Source organism: Ovis canadensis, chromosome 1 (genome assembly GCF_042477335.2).
Source record: "Ovis canadensis isolate MfBH-ARS-UI-01 breed Bighorn chromosome 1, ARS-UI_OviCan_v2, whole genome shotgun sequence".
Taxonomy (NCBI): Eukaryota; Metazoa; Chordata; class Mammalia; order Artiodactyla; family Bovidae; genus Ovis; species Ovis canadensis.
In genome coordinates this window covers 265,302,499-265,320,811 of record NC_091245.1, presented here as the reverse complement: position 1 = coordinate 265,320,811, position 18,313 = coordinate 265,302,499, and the positions used below count along the sequence as shown (strand labels likewise).

The window sequence follows — 18,313 nt, the reverse complement described above, 5'->3', positions numbered from 1 at the left end:
GAATACAGACTGGAGATTCTAGGATATCCACCACCCCTCCCCCACCCTGTCCTTTCTCTGCTCCCCTCAGAGCATCAGGGCCCATGTTTCTCATCCTCCTGTCTCAGCCCTGACAAGGGACGTGTGGATGGTGTTTGAGGTAACGAAGAGGAGGAATCTGCCTGGACAAGGGGGCTGGTATATAGTCACGTCTTGGATCAAGACTTGAATGGGGCTTGGGTCAGATGAGAATGGGGCTCTGGTCTCCCTTTGTGGGTATCTTGCCTACTTGGGTTTGAACTTGAGTCTCCCTGCAGGACCCCCCCAGAACAGAACTGGGCCTCCCCCCGCCCTCCAAGTGCTCTGTGCTCCCAACTTTCTCCTGCAGCCCCTGAAGACCCCTGTGTGCCAAAGTAACTACCGTTGCAAATATCTGTTCATCAGCAAGCCCCCTGCCCTGGTCCTGCACAGAGAGTGAGGTCTTGCATAGATCAGAGCATCAGAGTCGTCTTGCAGGACCCATGGGAGCTACACATTCCACACCCTGCAGCCAGGGCTGAAAGGGGACCTCTCAGTGGTTTGCTTATGACTCTTGACACCAAATGTGTGCATTTGTTCTTTCACCCAGCAAGCAGTCCTCCAGTCCTCTGAACACCAGCTGGATGTCCTACAATTCAGTTCAATTCTGGCACTAACTGTAGTGCAGACCCCTCAGATCAAGGGCTCCGTCCCACAAGACTGCTCCCTATTTCAGATGCCAACCGTAGGTCTGGGCTCCCTGTACCCACCATCTGGCTATAAAGTTGAAGGTTCCCACAACCCCTCCTCATGCTAGAACAGCTCACAGAACTTGGGAAAGCAGTTTCCTTACTATTGTTGTTGTTTACTTCCTCAGTCGTGTCTGACTTGTTGTGACCTCATGGTAGCTCTTAGGCTCCTCTGTCCATGGGATTTCCCAGGCAAGAATACTGGAGTGTGTAGCCATCCAAGGGATCTTCCCCACACAAGGATTAAACCTGGGTCTCCTGGACTGCAGGAGGATTCTTTACCACAGAGCCACCTGGAAAGCCCTTCCTTACTATTGAAAGTGAAATTGTCACGTCTGACTCTTTGTGACCCCGTGGACTATAGCCTACAAGGCTTCTCAGTCCATGGGATTTTCCAGGCAGGAGTACTGGAGTGGGTTGCCATTTCCTTCTCCAGGGGATCTTCCCAACCCAGGGATCGAACTCGGGTCTCCCGCGTTGTAGGCAGACGCTTTACCCTCTGAGCCATTACCAGTGTCTTATAAAGAACACAGCTCAGGGACCGCCAAATGACAGTGGTGTCTGGAGCAGGGAAGGGAGACGGGACAGGAACTTCTGTGGCCTCTAATGTGCCACCCTTCCAGGACCAGATGCTCTCTGAACCCCACTGTTAAAGGGTTTTATGGAGGTTCCATTACAGAGGACATCTGATTAAACCACAGGCCATGGGTCTGTGGTCCCATCTCTAGTCCCTGTCCATTCCCCTGGGCTCCAGGTGGCAAAGCTTCTCCCCTCTCATCACGCCTTGATTGTGCGGACCTCCTGCCTACCTCCTGTTGTTATCTAGGTCCCCAGCCACCAGTCATCTCCTTAGCATCTAAAAGACATTCTTATCACTCTGGAGATTCCAAGGGTTTTAGAAGCTGTGTGCCATGAGCTGAGGACACCACCAAATATTTATCTCAAGAGACAAGCCTACCAGGGGCTGGGGCATTTCTCTAAGGGAGTGCTCATGGGACAGGGCATCTGCGTTCCTTTGGAAGGGCATCTTTTCAGGTGGCGACTGGAAGCACCCCTGTCTGCAGCACTCGTGGAGCAAGGCATCACCCTTTAACTTCTCTGCAGGGCTCTCTGTGTCCTCCCTTCCAGTCCCAACACGCCCCCAGCACATTTCTCTCTCCCCGAGTGTAATTACACTCTTACACAAGAGCAACAAGTTTCAGCTGCATTCTCTTTGCTCATGTCCTGGAAGAGCTTTGCTCCAGAATATTTGATCCAGAAGATGGAGACTTAATTTCCGTATTGCAGGTAGCCTGAGAGCAGCTCCTCATCCTCAAGTGGCAGCAGCAGCCCCTCCTGGTGCACCTGTGGAGGCATGAGGTCTACATGGGCAGCATTTGAGCTCCCTGAACATGATCCGGGGTTAGGCAGATTGTGCGGGACAGGCATTTGCTGCAAAGGCCACATATTTCCTTAGCAAGTGTGGTGAGTGTCCCTGTAAACGGGATTTGTATGTTGAAGGCTCGCCAGGGAAAGCAACAAACATTGGTCCTGAGGGACTGCAGTGCTGTTTACCTTGGTAGGTGGCCCTACCCCGTAAAAAGTATGAATTAGCTTTGTTGTCTGTGTCATTTGTAAATAAATAGAGGCTTCTAATGGTGCATCGATCAGCTGCAGGTTAAAGTTTTAAATAAACAATCCGCCCAGACTGGAGTAAGATCTAGAAGTCAGAGAGATCCAGGCTGGCTGCAAGCTTGTCTTGGGTATTTCCTTCTCCCTCTGAGCCGTGGGCTGTGTCTGTAAAGGTGAACCCCTGCCTGGCCCCAGCCTGTGCATTACCTGCAGGGACCTGCTCCTGATGTCGTTGGGCTATACAGATTCTGTCTGTTCTCCTTAGCACCCGCAGCTCTCCTCCACCCAAGGAAGCATCGTGACCTTTGTATAGAGGGGGAAGCCAGGCAGAGAGAGGCTGGTAAGGGAACTAAGAACCACTGAATAAGCAGAGACTGTAGCTGAACCCGAGTCAGCCTCCAGAAACAGGCTTTGACTGTGATACACCATAAATGGGGCTGTTACGATTATTCTTTCCTTTCTTAATATTATCATTTTATGTTTATCATTTCACTTTAGCTCCCACCCTCCCCAGGAAAGAGGGAAGATGGAAAAAGGGGAACTGAAAGGCACTAACCAACCTTTGCTTCCATGAAACCATAGCAACAAACAGATTGAGGCATTTGCTTGGAATTTCCCCCAGAATCTTATTCCACGTGATATGTCGGGGAACCCTGCATCCCTCCCTGGGTATGAATTGTGTATTCTGAGCACATGGACTTTTTCGATCTAAAGGCTGTGTGTTATACATTTATACACTAAAATACACTGAAAGATTCCGGGGTCTCCTCTGCTCTCTCCAAACCTTGGTGAACCCCGTACTTTGCAAGTCTATTGTTCAGTCACTAAGTCACATCCAACTTTGCAACCCCATGGACTGCAGCACGCCAGTCCTCCCTGTCCCTCGCCATCTCCCAGAGTTTGCCCAAGTTCATGTCCATCCAACCATCTTATCCTCTGTCACCTCCTTCTCCTTTGCCAGGGTAGTGGAACACAAAGTTGTAGTTGCAAATAGGAAATTTGGTTGACTTTTCTTTTTTCTCTGGATGAGTGAATATTTATTTATTTACTTTTGGTTGTGCTGGGTCTTCATTGCTGTGCAGGGACTTTTATCTAGTAGCGAGCGGGGACTACTCTCTAGTCATGATGCAACAGCTGCTTGTCACAGCAGCTTCTCTTGTTGCAGAGCAGAGGCTGTAGGCACACGGGCTTCCGTAGTTGCAGCCCCTGGGCTCTAAAGCACAGGCTCAGTAGTTCCCCACAGGCTCAGTTGCCCTGCAGCATGTAGGATCTTCTCCACCCAGGGATGGAACTGGTGTCTCCTGCATTGACAGGCAGGTTCTTTACCACTGAGCCAGCATGGAACTGGTTGACTTTTTTTTTTTTGGTTTTGCATGACTTGAAATTCCAGGTACCCTATTAGCCTGGTATTTATGCTAAAGTTCTAACAACTTGTGAAACTGTTTTGAAGCAGGGTCTTTCCAAAGGCAGGTGAGAGATTCCTCCCTGGGGGCCCCACCCTTTGAGGCCGGATGGGAGCAGAGCCTCTGGGAGAGTCACCTGTTTGTTTGAAGGGAGGCAGATGGAATCTGGGCTGAGTCAGCCCTCAGGTACTTTGCCTGGTGTAAACTGCTGAAAGGACCCTCGGGCAAGCTGGGGGGTTGTTTGTGAATTGGAACAGGAGGCCGTGGCTAATGATGAAGATATGACTGAGCAGAGCGCTAGAACACTAACAGCCAGCCTGGGAAAGACCCAGCTCTCTCCTGCCCTCATTTGAAAGGCAGTATCTTGTATGTGTCTTTTAATGCATAACAACCATGGAGGAGAACGCATTCTCAGGTTTTTAAGCCAAGGAAAGCCCACATTAAGCTGCATTATGTAGTAACAATACCTCCTGGTAGTGTTGTTGTTCAATCACTCAGATATGTTTGACTCTTTGAGACCCCATGGACTGCAGACTCATGTCCATTGAGTCGATGATGCCATCCAGCCATCTCATCCTCTGTCACCCTCTTCTCTTCTTGCCCTCAATCTTTCCCAGCATCGGGGTCTTTTCCAATGAGTCGACTCTTTGCATCAGGTGGCCAAAGTATTGGAGCTTCAGCATCAGTCCTTCCAGTGAATATTCAGTGTTGACTTCTTTTAGGATTGACTGGTTTGATCTCCTTGCCATCCAAGGAACTCTCAAGAGTCTTCTCCAGCACCACAGTTTCAAAGCCTCATTGTTCATTCTAAAGAATCCAAACAAGAGAAAGGATGGAGAGTATGGGTGGGGGTGGGGTGTCGGAGCCCGTGTGGTCCAAGGCACACCCCTCGAGGGGGTGAAATAGAGCATCCACCCAGCATTCTTTGGGGCTGGCTGCCATCTTGTTTCCAGCGTTTTCCACCTCAGTCCACTGGGAAGTGAAGTGAAGTGAAGTTCTCTTAGTTGTGTCCGACTCTTTGCGACCTCATGGACAATACAGTCCTGGACATTCTCCAGGCCAGAATACTGGAGTGGGTAGCCGTTCCCTTCTCCAAGGGGATCTTCTCAACCCAGGGATTGAACCTGAGTCTCCTGCATTGCGGGCGGATTCTTTACCAGCTGAGCCACAAGGGAAGCCCTTAGCCCACTGGGAGACAGCATATAAAAATATATCTTCAACCATGTGTTGTGAACAAGCAGCCAATAGGGTTAGCTTTATAGATGTTTTGAGAATTTTCAGCCAATGACACTTTACTTTTTAAAATGAGTTTCTGTTCCAGAGTAGAAGTAATATTTTATATCAGACTCATGCCATCTTAGTGGCTCAGTGGTAAAGAATCTGCTTGTGATGCCGGAGACAAAGGAGATGATCATTCAACCTCGGGGTTGGGAAGAGCCCTTGGAGGAGGGCATGGCAACCCACTCCAGTATTCTTGCCTGAAGAATTCCATCCTACAGTCCATAGGATCACAAGGGAGTCGGACACAGCTTATCGACTGAGCACACACACGCGCATGCCATCTTACAGAATAATTATCTGACCAAGGCTGGATGCAGAGCTGGGGCAGAGACCTGGCTGGGAATTCTGAATGATTAGTGAAAGGTCATTTCTTCCATCTTATTTTGAAGTTCTTTCTTCATGAGGTCATGTAGTGTGATTAAAGCAAAAACTATTCAGTGACATAAACCTTTTAGGTCCTTTTTATCAGCTGTGTTTCTAGTTCTTTTGAAGACAAAAGTAATGAAGTTACTTCCAGTTCTCTAGAGTGTTCTCAGAGAAGGAGGAGCTGGAGCACTTGTTGTTCAGTCCCCCAGTCGTGTCTGACTCTCTGAGACCCCATGGACTGCAGCATGTCAGGCTTCCCTGTCCTTCACCATCTCCCGAAGTTTGCTGGGAGACTCATATCCATTGAGTCGATGATGCTATCTAACCATCTCATCCTCTACTGCCCTCTTCTCCTTTTGCCTTCAATATTTCCCAGCATCAAGGTCTTTTCCAATGAGTTGGCTCTTCACATCAGGCCAAATTATTGGAGCTTCAGCTTTAGCATCATCAGTCCTTCCAATGAATATTCAGGCTTGATTTCCTTTCGGATTGACTGGTTTGATCTCCTTGCAGTCCAAGGGACTCTCAAGAGTCTTCTCCAGTACCACAATTTGAAAGCATCAGTTCTTTATCCTTCACCCTTCTTTATGGTCCTGCAGATCAAACCCATGTTTCCTGCATCTCCTGCATTGGTAGGCAGATTCTTTATCACTGATTCAATCCCTGGGTCTGGAAGATCCCCTGTAGGAGGGCATGGCAACCCACTCCAGTATCCTTGCCTGGAGAATCCCATGGACAGAGGAGCCTGGCAGACTACAGTCCACAGGGTCGCAAAAGAGTTGGACATGACTGAGCGACTAAACAACAACAGAGAATCGGACGTGAGTAAAGTAACTTAGCACACATGCACCTGGGAAGCCCAAGTCATATCAAATGGCTCAGTGTAATTGGGATGCTCCGAGGACCTAATGTATAAACTCCAGAAGGGAGCCTCATGAACAGGTCTGTGTTTGCGGTAGGGAGACTCCAGGGTCAAGATCGGGGTCTCTACCTGTTTGTCCATATTTAATAGACATCAACCTTGATCACTGTGGCCCTGGGTGGAAGGGTCTGTTTGACCTTGCATTGGGTGATCCTGCCTTCTGCCATTACAAGAGGGGACCCCTTGGTTACAGGGATGGCCTGGCCACTATTTGCCTGGGTTGAGATCATTTAATCTCCATTGTGTATAAAACACCATAATGCCCTGAAAGAAGATTACTTATATTTAAAATCTCTTTTCCATTTTGTTCTGGTCCATTTGACAAATGGGACTTTTACTCTCAGGGTGGAGGAGCAGAGGCTGGCCCTGGTCATTATCCCTCCCCACTGGACCTGTAGGAACAGTGGGGGCATTTTGTTTGCCTGTCTTGAAACTGATCAGATAGTTGTTTTAATTAGGTTTCTCAGGTGAACACTGAAGAGAAGCCGAGAAACGGTTGGTCCATATGACAGGTGTTACTGAGAGCACTGGCATAGGGCTGGGAAGACCTTCCAGGGATCTCTGCAAAAGGTGTCCCAGTTTTAATGAATGCACCTAGTTTCCAGATGTGACGTGAATGGTAATTGTGACCTTTGAGGCTTGCATTCTAGAAGTTTTAAAGTCTTAAAATCTATGCTGGATTATTGGTTTAATTGCTTTTAACCAGGTGCTTCAGCTATCCATGTATCAGAAACGAAGCAGTGGGGTAGCATTTTTTTTAAAATTTCATTCTTTTTTAAAATTAATTAATGGATTTATTTTTGCCTGCAGCACGCAGGCTTTCTCTGGTTGTGGTTTGCAGCTTCTCATAACAGTGGCTCCTCTTGTGGCAGAGCATGGGCTCAGAAGCTGTGGTGCACGAGCTTAGTTGCCCTGAGCCATCTGGAATCTTCCCTGACCAGGGGTGGAACCCATGTCCCCTGCATTGACAGGCAGATTCTTTTCTTTTCTTATAGTTACTTTTACCTTTGTATCGGTGTATAGTCAATTAACAAACAATATTGTGATAGTCTCAGGTAAACAGTGAAGAGACTCAGCCATATATATATATATTCTCCATTTTCCCCCAAATTCACCCCCATCTAGGCTGCCCCCTCGGATTCTTAACCACTGGATCAGCAGAGGAGTCCAGCTTTTTGTAGAACTGAATACAAACAGAAACCAAACTCTTCCTTGAGTTAGGGTGCTAATGAATCTGTCAAGGTTCTCAGTGACATTCTAATTAGCTTCATATAGAAAGTTCCATAGAAATAACAGAAGTCAACCAATCACTGACTGTTTTTTTTTTTTTTTTACTTTAAGGAGTAAAACGACCTCAGCTCTTGAGACAAAGGACAGAATTTTCTATCATGTCACTTGTGTGTGTGTAACTCATCCGGCATCAAAATACATTCCTCCTACAAGGAATGTTTACAGAGCATTTATTTTTAAAGTGAATAGGCGACATTTCTTATACAAACATTTTTTTGTTCCAACCTTTGATGAACTCTGGAGATACAATAACATGATGAAGATGTAACTAATCCACATAAGTCAGTCCTCAGAGAGGGCCTTTACAGCAACGGATGAAAATAAGGGTTGTGCAATTTTCTGCCAGTATTTAGAAAAGGCAGGGTTTTCGCTTTCTAACCCTGTGCTGCCAAAAGCTTTTATAGTGGACCCTGGAAATGGACCCCTTGCTGGGGGGTCCCTGTGTAGTACAAATCATGTCATTTTTGGAGGGGCAGGTGGGCTCCGAGTGAAGCTAAGCCTGTGAGGGGGCCAGTGAGCCGGGGATCGGGACGGGGGGGAGGGAGACAGGTTTTCAGCCTGAACTTTGTGAAATAGCAGTTGCCCCGACAAAGTAATTATTTTGTTAATCTTTCTACTTGGTATTTTAGGTTCTAAATCCACCAGAGAATTAAAGAATTTTTCCTTCCTTCCCAAGTGACACCATCCAATGTGGGGGTCAGCTTGTTCCCTTGGGAGTGTGGGGGTCCATCTTATCTTCCTCTCAGACTCTTTTGGCCAGACATGCTGGCCCCCTGCCAGACACCCCTCATCCTCCCCAGCACCCCTCTACCAGGCACAGCTGGTACCTGGCCTCATAGTCAGCCTGCTCTGGGCTCGCTTGGCATCCTGCCAGAAGTGTGGCCAGTCCCTCCTTCTGGAAGGTCTGCTCCTGTAGGGGATTCGCTGGAAGGGACTGAATGCTTCCCTTTGCAGTAACAGCATTCCCAGTTCTCTCTCAAAATGCTTTGTGATTTATGTCAGGAATATGGTCTGGTTTGTTCCTGATGTAATTGCTTTGTCTCATAGGTTTTAAAATGAGCTAATTTTAACAACTCTATTTTTGTTAAGACTGTATCATTTTGTAACCGTTCAATATTTCACAGTTCTTTGAATTATCCCCCACATCTTTTTAAACCACAATAGGTTACAATATATTTAAATAGAAACAATTTCTTATGTTCTGGGTACTTAAATTTTTTTTTTACCTGTAAACATCCATAACTAATTTTCTTTTTAAGGCTCATTTTTTTTTAACTGAGAGATGGTGGCTAATGGCTTTCACACCGTATGAATCAATTGCCCAGGAAATTTAAAAATCAGCTGCATGAAGAAATAGAAAAAAGAAATATTTAAAGGACAAAAAAAAAAGTTGTATGGAAAGATTCTAACTAGATTTGGGCGAGTCCTGAGAATACATCAGGAAGAAAAGATTGGAAATATTGTTTCCAGTCTTTAAGCTCTGGTGTAATAGAAAAGACAGGCATCTAGAGAGTGACCCACATTTGAAGCTGAGTTCTTGTTCTTGCTGACCTGCAGAGTCCAGGTTGTTTTGCTCAGTGAACTGAAGATGGGTAAGGTGGACGCTCTCCTCTCTCGGGTATAAAGTTTGCATGCTTTCTGGCCCCTCCTCCAGGTGGTATTTTGTCGCGTGGTGGGCGAGACCATCCAGTTCCTGGTCAGCGCGGGGCCACCCTCGTCTGAGGACACGGGGCGCTCGCTGTATGGCGTGCAGCTCTCTCCGCTCCATCTACAGGTAAAACTGGGAGACTTGAGTGTGTCCTAGGAAAACAGTGTCCCTAAATCTGTCGGGTGAGTGGGGGTGCTGTCACAGACGTGAATGCTCCTATTTTCATTAATTACTGCTCATTTGTTTCAGACTGTTACCTTCATATTATATTGTCTTTGTGGGAAATACAAAAGTGTGCATGTAATATGTTTATGTATAAATACACACAGGCTTCCCTGATAGCTCAGTTGGTAAAGAATCTGCCTGCAATGCAGGAGACCCTCGTTCGATTCCTGGGTCGGGAAGATCCACTGGAGAAGGGATAGACTACCCACTCCAGTATTCTTGGGCTTCCCTGGTGGCTCAGCTGGTAAAGAATCCACCTGCAATGCAGGAGATCTGGGTTCGATCCCTGGGTGGGGAAGTTCCCCTGGAGAACGGAAAGGCTACCCACTCCAAATAAATAAATAAATACACACATGTGTATATATGCGTAGGTATATATACACACATACATGCACATGGATACACACACAGGTATTTGCACACACATACATATACACACCTGGAGAAGGAAATGGCAATCTGCTTCAGTATTTTCTCCTGGAGAATCGCCATGGACAGAGGAGCCTGGCGGGCTACAGTCCATGGGGTTGCCAGAGTCAGACACGACTTAGTGACTAAACCACCAAAACCACCATATGTACACACATATGTATACATATATATAATGAATTCAGAGTTTCCATCTATCAAATATGGGAGATATGGTATTTTTCAAGGCACATGTCCAAGATGTTGTTGACTGTTGGATTGAGGATGATGGCATCTGAGATGAGGAAGGTGGTTCTGTTAATAATTTAGAATCAGGTGCTGGCCCTCAAAAGTCCCCTGCAGCTTGGAAAAACAGCTCAAGGTCTGGACTTAGCATTCTTCCTTTCAGTGTTTGAAAAAATCAACTTTAAAAGGCTCATTATTTTTATGTTAGAAAATGAGTATCACCATTATTTTTGGATAGTCAACATTATTATAATAATTGTAATAGACACATAATATGTAACTTTTATAACTGATTTATTTTTATACATTGAACAATGATAGATAGAGATAATAATTATAATAGACTTAGTGACTAACCCACCAGATAACTGTGTATGTCACGCATGGAGCAGAAGTTCACTGATGCTCTTTGTTTAGAGCAATGTAGAAATTGTTAATTTCTGGGTCTGTTTTAGGGGTCACTGCCAATTCAACTTGTGCTTGGCTGCTAATTTGGGGGTGATCCCAAATCTTTCAAGATTCTCAACCACAAGAAGAGATTGTATTCCATTTGGTTTCCTTAAAAGACATGGTTTTAAACAACCAGGACAGACAATTTCCGGCTACCTAAATGGCTTTTTTTTCTGAAACCCATCCCCCACCCCCATCCATTTTCAAGAGTCAGGGAAGTTAAGTCGACCTCATGGACTTGTCAGATGATAAAGCCCTTCTGCTTCCCCTAGTTTTTTGGACAGTGTGGTTAGAAGATAATTGTAAAGTCTGGGATGTGTTCAGGATGGGGTGAGTTCAGCAAGGACCACAGACATTCACCAAGGAAACACGTTTGCTGAGATGCTGTTGCTATGCCACTGTACACAGCTCAGACACAGGTAATTCAATTGTGTCTTTGATCTCTTAACACAGTTTAAAGGCAGCCTGTCGGTTACGTCTCAAAGCAGAAGCAGCTGCTAGAGGTTGGTGAATTATTAATGCTCATGGCAGGAGGCATTCCCTCCTCTGTTCTTCAGATAAAAACTGCATAGAGACCAGCAGCTACACCCTCTCCCCCACCTGGTGGAACAACTCAGGGACTGTGGCAATGAAATTAAAGCATGATCTTGCTAGAGTCGCCCAGAATTACAGGGCAACAGGGGCATCCTTTGTCTTACCTGGTTGCTAGCATGAGTGGGAGTACCCAGTATTGAGAAAACAATTCTACAGCCGTCCTTTCCTTCCCTTTCCCTGGGTGGTGGGAGGAAGCATGGAGATGGGAAGGGTCTAAACTTTGGCTTTAGAAGGAGTCTCCTGCTGAAGAAGGAGGGATGGTAGCTTAGCTTGCTGTGGCTGCTGAAGCAAATTACCACATCTTAGCTGAAAATGGCACACATTTATCAATCACCATTCTGCAGGTGTGATGTCCAACACGGGCTAAAATCCTGGTGCTGGTAGGCTGCCTTCCTTTCTGGGAGCTCTGGAGGAATCTGTTTCCTTGCTTACTCGTTGGCGGAATTCAGCTCCTTATGGTTGTTGGACTGAGTGTCCAATTTCTGGCTGGCTGTCAGCTGAGGGCAGGTCCCAGCTTCTAGAGGCAACCTTACTCTTGGGCTTCTGACATCCTCCTTTGTCTTCAAGTCACCTCTCTCTGCATGCTCTTCTGTCTCCCTCTTCCATCTTTCAGGGCTCCTATGCCTCTGTGGGCTCACTGGAGTCATGTAGGATTGTTTCCACACCTCAGTGTCCTTACCCTGATCACACGTGCAGAGTCCCTTTTGCCATGTGAGGAAATCTATTCACAGGTTCCAAAGAGCATGCTTGTCTTTGCGGGGAGTAGGGGGGGGTGCATGGTTCTGCCATGACTTACAGGCAGGGCTGGATGGGGCCCTGGGAGAGATTGGAGTTCGTGTGGAGGTTGTGCAGTGGCCCAGGCAAGAGACGCTAAGAGTGCTGATGCGCCCCTGCATACCATCAGGGCGGGGTGAGGGAGGGGCCCATGTGAGTGTGTGGGAGTGGACAAGGCATCCCAGCTCCCTTCTCTGTGCCTCCGGCTCCAGTATGTCTTGGTGATGCTCTCAGAAGAGAGCTGCACAGCAGAGGTTGCAGGGTTTTCATGACATCTGGTATTCAGCCCCAACCCTGATGTTCCTCTCTGAGTGGTTGGTTGAGGTAGAGGAAGGTGCTTGTGGGGATGGGGTAGGCTACATGACAGGGGAGGGGCAGTCAGGAACTGGGGACTCTCCTTGCAATTTTGAAAGCACACAGAATGCCAAGGCAGGGGATAAACCACTGTCTAAGAAAAGAACACACAGACATACATCGAGGCTCCGGTGGAGAAAGCAGCCCTCCAATAATCTTTTTTTTCTTTTTTTTTTTAAACAGCTGGAGCTCCACATGAAGGAGAAGAGGGAAGACATTCAGATCAAGTGGTCCTTCATCAGCGTCCCAGAGATGGCCATCACAGTCCAGCCCAAAGTCCTAGGGGAGGTCAGTTTGTGGGGTTTGGTGATTCCCCCATCATGAATATGCAAACGTGGGCGCGTTGTGACTACCAGCTCTGGGAGACAGAGCCTCTGATCAGTGGGGTCTCAGGTGTGTGATCCTGGGGGATGGCAGGCAGGGCAGAGGCAGGGCAGCATGGTGGGTGGGGGGTAGCTTCCGTGGGTTTAATGCCAGGCTCTCACCTGGGCTGCACCTGTAATCACCTAGCAGTTTTTAAAAATTCCCAAAGATTGCCCCTCCTCCCCAGGCAGGTTTGATTGGCCCGGAAAGCTTTTAAAGCCCACTTGTGCGGTGGTGGCTGAGAGCCTCTGTGGTGGTAGCATCTAGGTTTTCCTCGCCCTTCTGTGACACTGCCCCTCCGTTGCCCTCCTTCCCTGTAAGGGCACGTCACTCACCTCCGTCTCGGGCTGGGTCCAAGACCTGGCTCCCAAGGCCACCACCTCCCTTCTCTCCCAGCTCTTTCCAAGCTGTGTCTCCAATCTGAAGGGCACCCCCCTGCTCCCACAGCCTTGGGTGTGTGAGGAAGTGACTTGGGAAGTGGGGCTGGGGATGTAGGGCAGGCTGCTAAGTCACGTAGGGGCTGTTACTTTTAGTTACTGGAAAGATCATTCAAAATCATGTACACTGAAGGCTGAGGTCGTGACGTTATTCCTTTGCAGTGGCTTTTATGATATTTTCTTGAAATTTCACTCTATTTCAGACTCTTATTCTGTTACAAAACTATCACCACAGCTGAAATATGTGTATTTAAAAATTCTTCCAGGGGCTTCCCCAGCGGTCCAGTGGTTAAGACTGTGAACATCCAGTGCAGGGGGCACGGGTTTGCTCTCTGTTAGTTCTGTTTTTAGTTTGTGTGAACATTCTAGAACATAGACACATTTCTTTTGAGTATTAATTATTATAATCTAATAGAGCTTGCCATCTGGTGGTGCATGTCATCCTGCTTTGCTCTTCTACAAACTTCTTTTCATTCTTGGGCTTTTCAAACTTTTTGGATTAAAAAAAAATTTTTTTTAATACCAAAGTTTATTTCTCAGAAGCAGGGAGATCAGGGCTTGTGCAATGGTTCCTCTGTATCATCTGGGATCCAGGACCCTAATCTTTTTTATTCCACTATTGTGAGCACGTGATTTCTATCCTTTTTTTTTTTTTTTGGCCACGTACAGCATGTGGGATCCTAGTTCCCCAACCAGGGATTGAACCCATGTCCTCTGTAGTGGAAGCACAGAGTCCTAACTGCTGGACCACCAGGGAAGCCCCTTGAATACTTTTTAACTTAAAAAAAAAAAAATCAGATGTCAGTGAAGAAAGAAAAACACACGTCTATGTATTTGGGGAAAGAGACTGTACACAGAAATATTGACATAATTCTATGTTGTATGTGTCTTATTTTTAACCACTTTAAAGAGTAAGGAGCATGAGTGACTTCTGAGGTCAGTAAAGATGAGAACGAGTGAGTCTTTCCTAGCCTGAACCTTGCAGAGCCCCAGCAACATGGAGTTTGTTTCATGTCCAGGGCATCAGGAAAGCCATGTGTTGGCCTGCCCTCTGCCCGGTTTGGAGATGATCTGGTGACAGCCTCCTCTTTCGACAGGACCTGGTAGCTGGGACAGAGGCAGTCTCTGAGAGCCTCAAGGACATTCTGAAGCACCTGGTTAGCTCTGCCTCCCCATCGGTGGTTCTGAGCACCACGCCTGCGGACCTGAAAGAAGTTCAGGTAAACCGGCTCTCGGGGTGTGGGTGCTTCGCAACCCTGTGACGGACCATGGTCATCCTCTCTTGGGGGATCAGTGGCACCTCCCATCCCTCTGCCCCGCCCCAGGGTAGAGCAAGATTGCACAACTGCTGGTGGGTGATGACTGCAGTCTGGGGCGAAGCTTTGTGTTCAGGGCACAGGGTTCCAAGGCCCCATGGGAGGGAAGGAGGAGGTGTCTGGACCACTCAGCATAGTCCACGTCTAAGTAGCCCAGAACCTGTCATTTTCAGGGACCAGTACGTGACTTTTCACTGTCCATCCAGAGCCTATTGTTGGAAACCTTATCCTTCCAGGATCAAAGTACCTGGGAACTTGCCCTGAGACAGACAGAGCCAGTACACTGTAGCCACAGACTTTTAGCCCAGGCCCGGGACAGCCTGGTGACCAGGCCCTGCCTCCAACAGCACCACCTCTCGGAGGTCTGCCTCTCTTGGGCAGTGCAGACACACGAGGCTGTCTCCTCTCTGTGGGTCCCTGCCCATGCTGCCTGCCCTCCCTCCCCATTCTGGGACCCTCACCACTGCCTGATTAGGTGCTAATAACTCTTTGGCTAAATTTACATTCACGAAATTTATCCAGGCCAGCCCCTAGGCTTGGCCTCTCACATCTTTACTGGCAGCACATCTAAAAACCTTTGCTTGGAATGAATTAATTCTCCCAATTATGAGCAGATCTTCTTATGCTGGTTATGCAAAACAGGCATGTACAGTCCCTAAAGTGATTTTTCATTCGTGTTTCCAGTATTTTTATGTGGCATGGTAGAATAGCCACCATTATTATATGATGTGAAAAAGATGGTCGGTCCCAGTCATGTCCAACTCTTCTCGACCTCATGGACTGCAGCACGCCAGGCCTCCCTATCCCTCACCATCTAATGGAGTTTGCCCAAGTTCATCTCCATTGAATCAGTGATCCAAACATCCTCTGTCACCCCCTTCTCCTCCTGCCTTCAATCTTTCCCAGCATCAGGGTCTTTTCCACTGAGTCAGCTCTTCGTATCAGGTGGCCAAAGTATTGGAGCTTCAGCTTCAGCATCAGGAGGGAATACTGAAGGAGGAGGGAATGGCAAGCCATTGCAGTATTCTTGCTGTGAGAACCCCATGAACTGTATTTTAAAAAAGGCAGTATGACAGTATAACCTTAACTTGACTTTGATGCAGGCTCTTGGGCTCTGGTTCCTCTTAGGGCATCAGCTGCCGTGAGTGTGTAGAGTCTGGAGACAAAATCTCTCTGCTTCCCTGGACACATACCAGTGGATCACACAGTTCTGCCACTCCCTCTGGGCACTGAGGGTTATCAGAATATAAGAAGTAGGCTTCACCCTCCTGACGAAGCAGAAGGAGCCGCTGAGTAAGCAGACAGGCAGAGTGAGGGTTTTGTGGGTGTTTGTGCAGGGTTCCCAGTTCATCAAAGCTGCCTGTTTGGAATATGACTATACATGCTTCCCTGGTGGCTCAGAAGGTAAAGAATCAGCAATGCAGGAGACCCGGGTTTGCTCCCTGGATCAGGAAGATCCTCTGGAGAAGGGAAAGGCAGCCCACTCCAGTATTCTTGCCTGCTTCTGTAATGCATTCTATAATGCTTTTAAATACATTTGCAGAGTTTATGTATCAAAATAGCATGCATACTATATTAGGGTTCTGTAGAGAAGCAGAACCAAGGGATGTGTGTGTGCATGTATTTATGTACACGAGCCTCTCTGTAACTGTGTGAGCCAGCTATATACATATAATTGCATAATGTGTATGCGTGCTTATCTGGTTAGTCAAGGGCTGCATGCCCGGGCACCCCACGGTCCAGTCAGGTTGACACAGAAAATTAGCCATCACACACACAGAATTGAGAAAACATTGCATCTCCACCCCAGACATGTGGGTTACTCTGTCCCCAGAGCTCAGGGACCTGGATCTTAAGGATTCTATGATGACTTCTTGGCCACCCCGCCCCTTCAGCTCACAGTCGGCAACAGTGTTTTCTAGGTAGTGACCTAAAGGAGACTGCAGTCCTTGAAATGTTGGTAAGTGTCCCCCCAAGAAAGCGCTGTGAGGTCAAGTCAGCTTTAAGGATCGATCCTTCCTGGAAGACCTCACTGTGCAGAGGCCCGTGATGTCTCTGAGAAGCCTCTCAGGACTCCCAAACATTTGTGTCTAAAGAGCTCCTCTTAAAGAATACTCAGAGCCGTGAGTGGGAGGTGGAAGTTAGCTTGGAAAGGCTGGTCTGAAGGTGGGGTCCCCCAGGCTCTGGGAGGCTCTCCATTGGAGATACCTCGATGCTGATTTGAGGATGAGGTGACTAAGCTGCTCCAGGGCCACCTGCCTCTGCTTTGTCCCCAGCGTGACACCTGGAGGACGCTTAGCTCCTCCCCACGTGGATGGCGGGTCCACCCCGAGGTGCGAAGCAGCCTTTCGTGTCCTGGTTGGTGTCCCGCTCGCTGCTGGTGGACAATGCGTGCCTGCAGCCCATGCAGCATGTCCCATTCTGTCGTTAGCTCCTGCACTGGCTTGGGCTTGACCCCATCTCCACCCACAGTGGGCCCCTGGGGCGCCCTCTCTGGGTGAACACTTTGCTCCTCCACTTGCTTTCTGGGGGAAGCGGCTGTGAGTGAGTGGCTGGTACCCTCCACCCTCCTGAGAAGGGTGAGGGCCAGGCTCCCTCTACAGGTCTTCTTAAAGATCCCTTCCCTGGAACAGGTGCCCGGTGGCCACTGCCTCTTCCCCAGGAGTCACTGTTTTCTGTTTTCCTTTCTGTAGCATCTGCAGCGCACTTCATCCACTCAGGAATCCTGCCCTCCCAAACCTCCAAGGGCTCATGACCTCAAACTGTTGGTGAAGAACATCCGAGTCTCGCTCCTGAGCCATCCTGGTGCTTCAGGTGGGTGATGGGGCTGCAGAAAGCACCCTGGTGAGGGCGTGGTGCCGGCTGGCTGTGGATGTGACTGTCTGCAGTATGAGCAGAGGGGCCGGATAGCCTCATGAATAGTTTGTGCTGTTTGCTTCCTTCTGTGGCCCCCTGCAATCTGGTGTGCAGTGTGATCTCTGCCTTTCAGCAGAGAGCACCTCCTGAACACTGTAGTCATGATGCAAGACGGTGAAAACGCGGTCCTGATTCTGCACACATGAGGCTGAAGGAGGAAGGAAGGAAGATACTTTTTTTGCTTTGTCCTTTTCTCTAGCCTGGAAGCCATCTTTCTATTTTTATCTTTTCCTAGTGACGCTGTAAATACATGTTAAGCATCCCTGACCAGCGCACTCCTTGCTTCCTGGGAGAGGAGGTGCCGCATGGGATTATGGGTGTCACGCAGGTGTCGGGCCCCTGGGGGCCCCTGTGTTGCCAGGAGAGGCTGCTATGGAGGAGGACAGAAACACTGCAGAACGGGTGACTCTGAATCACTGCCGAGACTCCAGATGCCGAGGAGCCTGGGACTGGACACATCTTTCCACTGCGATGTGGTTTTTGCCAAGAATAGCAATGAGTTCTTTTTTATTGTCTGAGAACGTCAGGGGTTACTTGTGTTTATTTGTGAGGCGATTCATCCAGTTCCAGAAGTGCAGGCAGAGCACATTTGACAGCCACCGCTCTGTGAAGCTGGGCATAGGTGGCTGTTTTGTTGATTCAGAGGTCGCCTCTGGAGGCCACACTGCTTAGCAGGTGGGAGGGGCCGCCCGGGACCCATTTCTCACCTCTGCCAGGAGGTCCCCATCTGGGTTGGAGTCTCTTCTTGAAGGTGATTGTGGTCATTAGTCAGGTGATGTGCTGCTGCTGCTGTTGCTGCTAAGTCGCTTCAGTCGTGTCCAACTCTGTGCGACCCCATGGACTGCAGCCCACCAGGCTCCTCCGTCCATGGGATTTTCCAGGCAAGAACACTGGAGTGGGTTGCCATTGCCTTCTCCAATGCATGGAAGTGAAAAGTGAAAGTGAAGTCGCTCAGTCATGTCT

General features: G+C 48.2%; 1 protein-coding gene across 1 annotated transcript in view; it reads left to right on the top strand.

Annotated features, from left to right (window-relative positions):
* Positions 1-18,313, top strand: part of C2CD2 (C2 calcium dependent domain containing 2) — a 63,758-nt gene that overhangs the window by 17,054 nt on the left and 28,391 nt on the right. Inside the window, exons 3-6 of the mRNA XM_069581540.1 lie at positions 9,274-9,393; positions 12,502-12,606; positions 14,216-14,338; positions 17,128-17,248. Of these exons, the coding sequence (XP_069437641.1) occupies positions 9,274-9,393; positions 12,502-12,606; positions 14,216-14,338; positions 17,128-17,248 (469 nt within the window). The remainder of the gene's footprint in view (positions 1-9,273; positions 9,394-12,501; positions 12,607-14,215; positions 14,339-17,127; positions 17,249-18,313) is intronic.